Genomic DNA, 12,579 nt, shown 5'->3' with positions numbered 1-12,579 from the left:
TCTACAAATGTATGTACACGCTCTCAAATGTCACTAGACAAAGCTGAATACACATTCAAAGACTCCTGTACAGATTCACAAGTTTGAGTGTACATTTAGAGATAGTTGTATAAATTTACAAACATGTACACACACATTGACTGGGATTTCACTATTCTTCACACACATTCACAACATATTGTTGTATGAGATTCAATTTGTCAAAAAATACCACTACAGTAGGCTATGTGATCTGAACATGTCAACTGAGCATGTGTGCATTTAACGTTCAACTGAACCTTTTGTCATCTAGTTTCTCTCCACCATTGTGTGTTGTTGTGATGTTTCATCTGATTGTGTTGTTCAAACTGTACATCAGGGACAACACACACAACAACACAGTCAAACAATTTCACAAAGACAGAATGACTGTGGCTAGAGCAAAGAGATAGACAGAACAAATAGACTTCAGATTGACAATGTCTGAATTCATCTGTTGCACAAAGAACCTTTTGAGGTTGTCTTAAACTGGACTGTGGAATTCTGGGTAAATTAAGACATTTTTCAAAATATTAAAAAACAGGGTGATTAAGAAACTACATACTATTTCTCAGATGCATTCACCCAGGCAGAAGATGTTTGTCTCCTGGACAAATTCAACAGCTACAAGGACAAATTTACTTGGGTAAATGAATTGAAGAGAAAAATGATCAAATCTGGGCTCTAAAAGAGGATGTTTTGTGTTTTCCCATTCTTTTGGGGGGGTTGTTGATGGATACAATACTGCCCTACAAAGGCAAAGTGCAGTATCTGTAAAAATGCCGAACTGAGAAAAACAGCTTTTTGTGTTTTTCATTGTCAGGTTTAAGCATCAAATTATGAATAACTACCAAGTCTCTAATTGATTAGATAAAGGTGGACTGAATTAAATGTATTTTGTTTGTCTTTCTGACCAATTTTCACCCTTTTATGGCAGATACTGCACTTTGGCTTGGTATTAGCTACAGATACGGCACTTTGCCTTGGTATTACTCCAATGGAATCATAGAGTAAAGTATAGAATGTGGAGTACAGTACTCTTTGCAGATACTGCATTTTGGTTTCACAGTGCTTTCTTTTGGATGGATAGCAATATAAAAAGCCCAATAACTCTGGAAATTATAGCGGCACCAATATCAAATTCTACCAGATTGAAGACAATATGCCACACTTTTGATTGGTCAAAAAAAAAAGAAGAAAAAATGCAGATACTGCACTTTGCCTTTGTAGGGCAGAATAGCAATACTAGGTTTGCGTTAACCTGCAGGTGAGGAGTGTAATGTTTCAATCAATTACCTTACTGAAGTGTCAGTGGAGAGTTGATCAGACCTGGACATGGACTCAGTGGACACAGACAGACATAGACATGTTTTTGCACACATGGGACCTCACACAGTGACTCCCGTCCCTCCTGCTGTTCTCCTGGTGGTTGGAATGTTCTGAACAAGAACGAAAGCACAGAGTTTGGTTTGTCCTGAGGAGCAGGCTGCCAGCAGGCTTGGACTCGTGACTAAAAGACTGAACTAAGACATGACCATCACAGTAACTGTCACTAGAGGTTCTTGGTGCTGTTGCTGTGTAGTCCAGAGCGGGGCTGAGCCGTCGTGCTGTTGTTGTTGTTGCTCCTGCTGCAGTTGTCCCTCTCCCCCACAGGGGCCTTGCTCTCCAGGATGTAGACCTTGCTTTGCTCTTCTTTCATGAAGACGTCCACCAACAGAATCTTCTCCTTATGGATCTGAAGGCTGATGTCTTTAGGTATGTCTGGTATTAGCCAGTCCACAATGTCGTTCATCAGCATCACGACATTCTGGTAGACATAAATGGAAGACAATGATGTTTTTCTCTTGGTTTTATGAAATAAATTACAACATGAGCCACATTAAAGTTCTGTGAAAAATGTGAAGATACATCATGTTCAAAATGTGTAAAGCTGTGTGAATGTGATTAATGTTGTACTGCAATAGACGGTTTATCTTCTCTGAATGTGCCCTAAATAAAATTAAGAAAAACTAAGTCAGATCATTAATATTTCATCCATTTGCAGCTGCACTGGGCAGTTTAAATAATTCAATAGAACTTCTAATAAATCTATATGATTCGTCGCATTTTCATGGTTCACTTTACCTGAAAAACAATGACGAAGGCCAGTCGGACAGCCAGCACTGCCCAAAACTCCTTGGAGATCTCATATGGAGTGATTGACCATGGAGGTTCTCTGTAGTCTTTATACCTTCAGAGTCAGAGAGACATTCACTGATAAACCTGCAACTGATGTGAAAACTGACTGATGCGTTCTTGCTGTTGTGGCAAAACTATGGAGGCTACATTACGTTCTGAGACCACATGTCCCAGGTGCCAGGTGTTTCACACATTTCACATTTTTACATTTATAATATTTACATGTGGTTACTTCTACACATTCAGATTTTGCCAATATGAAATTCATGTGGTTCTCATGTTGATTTTAATCCTTCAGACACACATGGAAAGAGATGGAGCTCTGCAGGCGACCAAGTCTCATAAGAGCCACAACAGAATTTTGGTCCAAATATTTTGTCCAAGTCATTATTGTTCTATAAACATCTTAAAGCAGAAGTAAGCGATCCGGTCGTTTTGGCTAATGCTGCGTTCCAGGCAGGCTTTTGAAACCGTAAGTTACAGCTTCAAGTCACGACTTACGACTTTGTAGCGTTCCAGGCAACCCACAACTCGCGTTTCTCCGACCTGTTGCCTGTGAAAGTGCACTGTAACGGCCACTCGTATCTTCCGACCCGTGAACTCGTACCAGATCGAACTGGTACGACTTCACAGGTCGGAAAAACACGAGTTACGGGCTGCCCTGAACGCACCATAACGTCTTGTCAGCCGATGGAGTTAGCAGCCCCCGCCTTCGTCATGGATCTATTGGTCCTCGTCCCTACGTCACCACATTCATGCGCATCCCTTGGCTGCACACACAGCCCTTTATGCCGTTCTCTCTCCTCATTGGATAAAGGTTGTAGGATACAAGGAAAGTTTTCTCCTCGGCTCAGAGCAGAGGGACTGAGAGACACGTGTTTCGGTCCAAACACTCTATATAAGTGATTGCTGTCGGAATATAGAACTATTTAAGACTTATATTAACACAAAAATATCGCTTACTTCTGCTTTAACCAATACGTTGTTCTATTATATATGAATATATAACCTTATTTTATAAGTATAAGCATGCCATTAATTTTGTCCCTGCTGCTATTGTTAGTCAAAATCTTAAATTTCAAATATCAGTACAGTCAGAGCCAAACTTCCTCTTCCGCATGGATTAAACATAACTGACATCCGTGAACTGAGCATGATTTCCCACCTGCAAATCTCCACAGGGTAGTTGAGGTGCAGTGGATCCATGGGCTCTTTACCAGCCTGGAAGTGGCTGACATTGAAGTAGGACAGTGTGTGATTGACAAATCCATGCATGGATCCATCTGGGCTGTACATGTACTGGTAGACCATCCGAGGTATGAAGTCTGAAGTGAAGGAGATGACGAATGCCTAGAGGAGGTGATTGTAGGGCAGGGGACCAGGGATGATGGACAGAAATGGGAGTTAGACATTTATGAATAAAGCAGTCATCTTTATATTTTACAGAGGCCGTCTCTTTGCCACTTCTCCTGTGTCACTCAGAGGGAGACGGAGCAGGACAGGGAGACGCCGCCTCTGTTTAACAATGTACCGGACTTCTCCTCAACTCACAGTGACTGTGTTGTTATGGACATTTGGTTGTTTAATTTTCATCAATTAGCACCAATGCTGATCCACCTTCACCTCTGGTGCTGCTTCAAGCATTGTGTCAATATCCACATCCAGAAGTGATGCTCTTAAAGGGATAGTTCAACATTTTTGGCAAATTGGCCCATTGCCATAATCGCTATAGTCATAGCAGTAGGTTCGTTACCTTTATTTGTCGGTGCAAGCTATTTTTCGAACGGCGGAGCGGAGCAGCAGGCTGCTCAGAGCTACGCTATGGAGGTTAAAGGAATTTCTTGGTTTCCCTCATCAAATTCATCAAATACACAATTCAAAAACTCCAAAACACTGTCAGGCACAAGTTGTGAGCTGCACATTCACCACGCTATGAGATAATAACGGAACGTTACCAGACAGAGTTGTTTTAGAGGTAAATTCATGCAAAACTGCTCATGCACGTTGCCTTTAGGGACAGTTTTTCAGCAAGCAGACTCTGTATTTACCTCAAAAACGGCTCAGTTTCGTAATGTTCCATTGTTATCTCATAGCGTGGTGAATGTGCAGGTCACAACTTGTCCACGGAAGCGTTTTGGAGTTGTTGGATTGTGTATTTGATGAGTTTGATGAGGAAAACCAAGAAATTCCATGAGCCTCCATAGCGTAGCTCTGAGCAGCCTGCTGCTCCGCTCCGCCGTTCTAAAAATAGCTCACACCGACAATCAAAGGTAACGAACCTACTGCTATGACTATAGGGATTATGGCAATAGGCCAATTTGCCAAAATGTTTAACTATCCCTTTAAGGCAGATGCAGTTTTCTGTTATAGCAGACATTATGAGTCTAATGCATATTATAGGGTATTTATAAGCACCGCCTACTGTCTTGGAGTAGGCCTATTTCATATAATTATGCTCTCATTCTACATATGTGCTATTCCTGATGCAAATGTATAGGCCCTCAGGACAAAAACAGTGTGTTGTATGTACATAGCTGTTACCCCAACATCAGCTGGACACTACTGCTTTAGGACAGAAACCTGCTATGGAAACAGTGCAATTATGAAGCACATGTGAGACCTGGGCTTTATTTTAACAATTCAATGCTCATTGTCTGGAGCACATGACATGACATATAATTATTTTTGTCACATTCTAATGGTGAAAAACAGTAGGAGACCAACATGTGCTTACAATTGGTCACATGTGATCTACAATGGCAGCACATGTGAAAAACATATTATTGCAGGTTGTAACATGTAACAAAATTCTGCAGATCGTCAAAATGTCATCATAATATTTGCAGGTGCAGTAACGTGGGCAATGACAAACATGCAAACAAACTATGTACAGAGTCTCAAATGTAATCCCAAAGGTTTCACAGTGGAATTCCAATGGGCTTCCCGATGGGAATACTGACACACAGGTATTAGCATAAATCAATACACTCATGTGTTACTTACATTAATGATGACAGCCACTTTTGCTACCCCTCTTAGTATGTTGTACCATATACCTGTAGACATAACAATATGTATCAACTACTGGATTTCAAAATAAAAGTTTATGTTTCTTTTTTTCTTTTTCCTTGTTTGTTTTAAGGAACACAATTTTACCACAAGATCACATTCATGTACCTCTTTATAAGAACTACAGTATGGGGAGTGTAACCCACCGATGTCTTTGGCTCTCGCTGCCACTGGTCTTCGCAACTCAGTCACAAATTTCTTGGCGTCAAGTCGTATTTCAATTATATTGTTGAGCAGAGCAAAGAGCGGAGCCAAGGGGAAGGACGCCACAAACAGTGTCACAAAACCAAACTGGATGACTGGACACAGATGAAGACAGAAGGATGTGTTAGAAAGATATCAAATGGACATTGAATACTCAGTATATGTCAACCCCATGTAAAATACAGCTACATTTACAGAATATTATAAAATAACCTCTTTTCCACTGGTCATAAGACCTGCTAGGACCTGCTAACATCAGGCTTTTGTTGGCAATAAAAAGGGGAATCACTGGAACAGAATACAACTGAACAAATAAGGAGTATGAAATAAAATTGCAATGCGCTTTAGAACCTTGATTTTTTTTAAAAGCACTGATGCTCAATGGAAATAAATTCAAGCAACACTGTAAGAATGGAAGTGCATCTCAGCAAAGGCCTTCACCTGGTTTTATACTTGATGCAGAATGACCAGCTCATGTGTTAACTAGATAGCACATGCAGGGCCGGCCCAAGCCTCCGTGGGGCCATAAGCAAAATCTTTATTTTGGTGCCCTCTATTACTGCCAATAATACTATTTCATTTTTCTAATCTGTCATTATAAATCATCATATCCTGGCAGGTTTTTACCCATCTATGGTTTTTATTCTGAAATGGCACCAAATTCAGCTAAAAGTGCAGCCTGCGGTTGATTTACATTTAGTATTTAAATTGGTATAGTACTGGGATACTGAATGTCACCTAAAGGTAGACTAAAAATAACAAAATAAACTAACAGACAATGCATTTACTGTAAACACATAATTTGTATAATTTTGTAACAGCAAAGTGCAACAACAATTTGAAATGTAACAACAATTAAAGTTTATTGTAATTATGCAGAGTTTCTCCAAGGGTCGACAGAAGTTACGCACTACAATTTAAAAAAAATCACTTGCCCTTTGGGGCCCCCCCAATGGTCACGGGGCCCCAAGCAGGTGTTTAGTTCGCTACGCTTATGCCTTGAGCCAGCTCTGAGCACATGAGCTGGTCTTGATACATTTTTTATCCCTCTGTAACTGCAGTTACACTCTTCAATTCACTTTGTAATATAAGTAATGCAGGCGAGGTCTAATCAGCAGGCTGCACCATGACACTGGGGTGCAAATGCTGTAGTTAATATGATCTGATAATAATCTGATGAACATGTGTGGGGGGATATCATGTGCTGTACTTACTCATCTCCATATATTCAGGTGTTAACCCAGCGAAGGGCTCCAGAAAGTGGTCAGTTGCATATCTCTGCAGTTTCTTCTTTCTCTCCTCTTCTTGAAAAGCACCTCGTTTAGACCGAATGTAGCGAATCAGCTTCTTGAGTTTGCTGAGGAACACACACACAGATAGCATTTACACATTAGCATGCACATGTTTTCTCTCTTTTGTTTAATACTATTCAGCAAAATAATTAGAAAAATAAAATATTTAAAGTAAAGGGGTCTGAATACTTTCTGAATTTACCTACATTGTGTCAAAGAACCTAGCTAACCTAATAAAATGTTTCTCCTCAGTTTCTACAGAGCTGACACGGTGGTTTCTGTTTTACCAGTTGAACTAAGACACCAGGGGGCAATGATCTCCCAGTTACCTCTCAACCAACATAACACATGTTCCCACAGACCTGATGGGGAAAGCATTAACAGAAGTATTTAATCCTTTCCTCCTAAATTAAAAAGGAAGAATGATTTGAGTAAAAGACTCTTCTGTTCATGCTTGTGTGAAGAAAATCATAAACAGTCAATGAATGAATTGATTTAAGGCATACTCACGGTACTCCAATCTCAAACAGGTTGTTCTGAATAAGCTGCTTTCCCAACATGGTGATACTCAGCTGGATGCACAGCTCCATCAGACAGCCTCCATGAGCACACTGTAAAACAGATTAAAATACTTTTAACGAGTAACCCTAATGCACAACTAGGAGCACAATAGGAGAAAACGCTGCACATGCAGTCTCTATGCACCAGGGCACTGCTGCACCCTTTTATTATAATGGTTACAGACAGGCTCTCTGTCAGTTGTCAGTACTCGAACAGTAAGACTTCACTTCTTACTTTGATGAGAATTTTGTTCTCAACAATATGTAGTCACTTGTACCAAACTGAAAAGGTCTGTGTGCCCGTCTGCATTTTAGGTCTTAAGAAAATGTCATATCTATTTTTTATTTATTATTCCACCATGGTTGGTTGTGATAAGTGTTTGTTTTCTTTTGTGTGAGCATTAGGTTTATGTTTTGAATTTTTACTTCGCACAACATTAATAGTCATTCTTATCTTATTATAAAACAGAAAGTAAGCTATAAAAAAGTTAAAGCATGTAAAGGCATCTCATCTCTTATCCCATGGTGTTGTTGTCAAAGCCCTGACTTGCAGGTAGAAGTGTAAATCTCACCTCTTCCATTCTGTAGGATTCAAACACATACAGGTAGCTGCCAGGTCTGCCCACGAGTCTTCAGTGAAACACAAAACACAGGGTTAAGAATAGATATGAAGTCTCTATCCTATGATGTTTACCATCTTGGACATTTTTTTTCATCTATGAAAGTTTTTTTGTGTATTAGACTGACAGACAGTCATTCATATAATGATATTACCAACCTTCCCCTGAAGAAAGCTATGTAGATGATGGGGGTGAAAGCGTTGAAGAACTTTAGGATGAAGGTCTTGAAGATAAGGCGTTCCTCAAAACTCTTGTCTGTTTTAGGGACCTCTGAAAGTCAACAGACAACTCACTTTGTCACAAATCCAGGTCAGTTTAGTCAAGTTATCTGTTAGTTATCCACCTTTGATAAGTCGAATCATCTGGATAAAAGATCAACAGGGTCTAACAGTTCCATTCATGTTGGAGGCAAATAGCTTGGATAAATGGATAATATACATGACATCACATGACATGGCAAGCTACAGTATGTTAACACAAATAGCATATACAAGGGGTAAAAAAAACATTTAGTGCTGTGCCAGTTCACACTTGTTCAAAGTTCAGTTCATATGAATGAAAATTAATTGAATTAAATGTTTATAATTTAGTTTTTCAAATTCTGAATTCAGTTTCAAGAATGAACGGGTTCTTCTAGTAAAGACAAAACAAACAAACAAACAAAAAAAAAAACATGTTGAGATTGATGCAGATGTGGCTGATGTCCAGGTTGTTGTTTATTAGACCAGGTGACACAATTTGCATAAAATTGTGTTTTTTCTATTTTATCGAAGTCTTAACTTGGTCCATAAAACTGCTTCAAATGCTCAAACAAACTGGTTTCAGCAGCAATAACTTTGCATCTACCAACGGAGCCCAGTGAGAGACTGGTGCCCTGTCCTGAGTCAACGATGCATGTTCCCCCGTCAACTGGGATTGGCTGCAGCCTCTCGTGACCATACACAGGGGCGTTTCTAGACACTCTGGAGGCCCCAGGCAAGAGGTAACTTGGAGGCCCCCCACCCCCAACTGGGACCACAAACATTAAAGCAGAAGTAAGTGATATATTTGTGTTAATATAAGTCTTAAATAGTTATATCTTCCGACAGCAATCACTTACATAGAGTGTTTGGTCTGAAACACGGGTCTGTCAGTCACTCTGCTCTGCTCTGAGCCGAGGAGAAAACATTTATCGTATCCTACAGTTTTTATCCAATGAGGAGAGAGGATGGCATGCAGGGCTGTGTGTGCAGCCAAGGGACGCCGTGAATGTGGTGACGTAGGGACGAGGACTGTTATGGTGCGTTCAAGGAAACTCGTATTTTTCCGACCGTGAAGTCGTACCAGTTCGATCTGGTACGAGTTCACCGGTCGGAAGTTACGAGTGGCCGTTATAGTGACTTTCACCGGTAAAACAGGTCGGAAAAACACGTGTGGGTTGCCTGGAACGCTACAAAGTCGTAAGTTGTGACTTGAAGCTGTAATTTACGATTTCAAAAGCCTGCCTGGAATGCAGCATTAGCGAAAACGACCGGACCACTTACTTCTGCTTTAACTGTTAATGAATCCAAAAATCCCAAACCAGTGATGATTCAATTCTGCATACTATGCCAACCCAGTCTCATGGTTATCCATAAAACATACCTTGGCTACATTGGTCCAAACTGCAAAAACATAGAGGGTTTACAATAACGGCTTCTTAAATTTCTGAGTTACATTTTTTCGGACTATTTTTTTCCCGATTGTTTTGTGTCCAAGTCACATGACTCTCAAGTTTCTGGCCGTGAGAACAAAAAACATAGCAAACATTTCTATCATTTTTGGTAGAAAAATCAATAGTTTGAGGTAGTTTCTGCATAAAAATTCCTTTTGATTACATTTCTAGTGAGAAATATATATTTTATTTTCATAATATTCGCTCAGTGAATGTACATAATCACTCGCTTGCTTCTGTTGCGAAGATTTTTCAGATCTTGCCAGAATAATTTGAAACTGCTACGTTTTCTGCTGTCGCTATGGGTGGTTACATTTTTATATATGATACTGGGTTAATGTAGACAGCCAGTGGCAACATCAGGTTGTTACCGATATGGACCAATGTCAGCCGTACCTGCGGGCCCCTTCCAGCTCAGGGCCCTAGGCAATTGCCTGGGCTGCCTGCCCTGTTGCAACGCCTCTGACCATACAAGAGTAAGTGGTACTTAAAGGGATAGTAGCATTTTTTTTAAAGTGGGGTTGTATGATCTACAAATAGCCCCTAAGTACTTTAATTGCAGTAGAAGACTCTCTGCACTCCTCTCGTTAGCAACGCCAGCCCATAGCCCTGCCCAGAGATTTACAACAGTGTTGTGAACAGACCCAAAGAAACAGCCTATTTTCGCGGCCTAAAAGAGGTTTTACCTGAAAAAAAAATACACAGTTCCATTGTTCGCTATAATATAATTTTTTCCAGCCCTTCAAAGTGCAGGAAAAATGCAGTTTTTATTTGGAGGGGGCTATTTACCCCACTTTAAAAAACATGCTACTATCCCTTTAATTTGCCTTGAAAGGTTTAAAGAATTAAAAATAAAACTGTCCAAGTCATAAAGCACTGCAATTCCCAATAATGTAAAACAACAAAACACACTGAATAAAAGGGTAACAGGGTCAGCCATTAGATATAAGACCAGCCTGAGCCTTACCTAACACAGTGAGCCACCGTGCCACAGCTCCATACACCTCATCCAGAATGAGGATGACCACCAGGTTGATGATAGCTGCAGTGGTTTTAACCGTCAGCTGCACATGGTTTCGTGTGGTGGGATTGGAGCTCATATGCAGAGCGGCTTTAGTGGAGATTCGGTACAGGATCACACCAAACACAATGGCAAATGTAACACCAATCTGACAATGAAGAGGTGTGCAGGATCACAAAGAGAAGATGAAGACTGTGAGGGTAATGATATATTCACTCCAAATCAACAGTGATGTAGTTATATTTACCATTAACAGCATCATGACAATGTTAGTCATATAGGCAGGGAAGCGGTCGCGAAAGGTGAGCTTCTCCACCTAAAGAACATAGAAGAAAACAACATCAAAATTGTACGGGTGTAAATGTAGATGTCATGACACTGAGACACAGCAAGTGTCTTCTGTGACATGTTGACCAGAGTGAGGATGATGAAACATGTCATTTGAGACATTGTCAATATAGGAAATGAGGTTTTAGACATGTGACAGAGACATTCCTTGATCACAGACTTAAAGGGATAGTATCATTTTTTTAAGTGTGGTTGTATGATCTACAAATAGCCCCTAAGTACTTTAATTGCAGTAGCAGACTCTCTGCACTCCTCCCGTTAACAACGCCAGCCCATAGCCCTGCCCAGAGATTTACAACATACATTGTTGTGAATGGACCAAAAGAAACGGCCTATTTTCATGGCCTTAAAGAGGTTTTTCGTGGAAAAAAAAATACACAGTTCCATTGTTCACTATTATATAATTTTTTCCAGCCCTTCAAAGTGCAGGAAAAACTCAGTTTTTATTTGGACCTAACCAACTCACGTATCCCTCCGCCCAGGGTTAGCGCCAGCAGTTGGTTAGCTCCTATAAATAATAAAATTATATAATAAAAATAAAAACTGTGTTTTTCCTGCACTTTGAGGGGCTGGAAAAAATTATATTATAGCGAACAATGGAACTGTGTATTTTTTTTCAGGTAAAACATCTTTTAGGCCACGAAAATAGGCCGTTTCTTTGGGTCCATTCACAACAATGTATGTTGTAAATCTCTGGGCAAGGCTATGGGCTGGCGTTGCTAACAGGAGGAGTGCAGAGAGTCTTCTACTGCAATTACAGTAAAGTACTTAGGGGCTATTTGTAGATCATACAACCCCACTTTAAAAAAAATGCTACTATCCCTTTAAGGATTGGAAGCACATGATAAAATTATGTATGTCTGCAGTTTAATATGAATGAACTTGAGATGTACCTATGTAATGTAATTACCTTCGTCTGTGATTTGTGATCTTTGGACATTGACTTCTGCAGGACCCTGAATTCATATTCGGCCCTGGGGTGGTCCTGTAATGGAGACACAAACACAAATAGATGGATGACTATGTAACACATGGAAAAGCAGCTCCATTTAAGTGGAATAACAAGAAAGATGTGTCAATTCAATTATACAGTATACTGTATATTCAGTATAGAGAGATGTGATGTGAGCTACAGGCTGCTGAAAGGTGAAGTTGTAGAGGATGCAAAGAGAAGCTGCAAGACACATTTGTGTCGGAAATGAAGTGCTCACTCACAGCTGGAATTGGTGGCCTCAACACATGAGGTGAAAGGTCAGGAAATAGTCAGAGCACCAGTGTGCACAATATCATGACACAAGCTGATGGCAGTCACAGTGGCTGCAGTATGAAACCCTTCCTATCCTTCCCATCTCACATTAATGTGCTTATGCATAGTTTATGTGTGCATATTCTGCATTTGATTACAAAACTAATAGTTTAATTTAAGGTTTGATAATTATTATTGTTGTTTTATGCATCTATTTGGATGATTTAGGTGTTTTTCTGTGGATGAGTAGATTAATCAACACCTTTTTTTTCTTCTTTTTTATGTTCAAAATAAATAAATAAATTAATTCATGTCTGTGTCCTTTATGTG

At 39.9% G+C, this 12,579-nt stretch overlaps 1 protein-coding gene across 2 annotated transcripts in view; it reads right to left on the bottom strand.

The window, feature by feature from the left end:
• Positions 1–1,248: 1,248 nt before the first annotated feature.
• The window catches only part of LOC310987497 (anoctamin-1-like), a 32,645-nt gene continuing 21,314 nt past the window's right edge, over positions 1,249–12,579 (bottom strand). The window contains exons 13-24 of one of the 2 annotated variants that reach the window (XM_083973785.1): positions 11,914–11,988; positions 10,903–10,971; positions 10,602–10,803; positions 8,100–8,211; positions 7,894–7,951; positions 7,272–7,372; positions 6,684–6,826; positions 5,412–5,564; positions 5,200–5,252; positions 3,362–3,546; positions 2,143–2,248; positions 1,249–1,825 (exon numbers count right to left, since the gene is read on the bottom strand). In XM_083973785.1, coding sequence (XP_083829911.1) covers positions 1,571–1,825; positions 2,143–2,248; positions 3,362–3,546; positions 5,200–5,252; positions 5,412–5,564; positions 6,684–6,826; positions 7,272–7,372; positions 7,894–7,951; positions 8,100–8,211; positions 10,602–10,803; positions 10,903–10,971; positions 11,914–11,988 — 1,512 coding nt within the window. In that variant the 3' untranslated portion in view covers positions 1,249–1,570. Of the gene's footprint in view, positions 1,826–2,142; positions 2,249–3,361; positions 3,547–5,199; positions 5,253–5,373; positions 5,565–6,683; positions 6,827–7,271; positions 7,373–7,893; positions 7,952–8,099; positions 8,212–10,601; positions 10,804–10,902; positions 10,972–11,913; positions 11,989–12,579 lie in introns of those variants that run through there. The other variant, XR_014595447.1, reaches the window with a different exon arrangement.

This window comes from Trachurus trachurus (assembly GCF_905171665.1).
Source record: "Trachurus trachurus genome assembly, chromosome: 6".
NCBI classification, from domain to species: Eukaryota; Metazoa; Chordata; class Actinopteri; order Carangiformes; family Carangidae; genus Trachurus; species Trachurus trachurus.
Note: the sequence above shows the minus strand (reverse complement) of the source record. Positions and strands in the feature narration are given on the sequence as shown.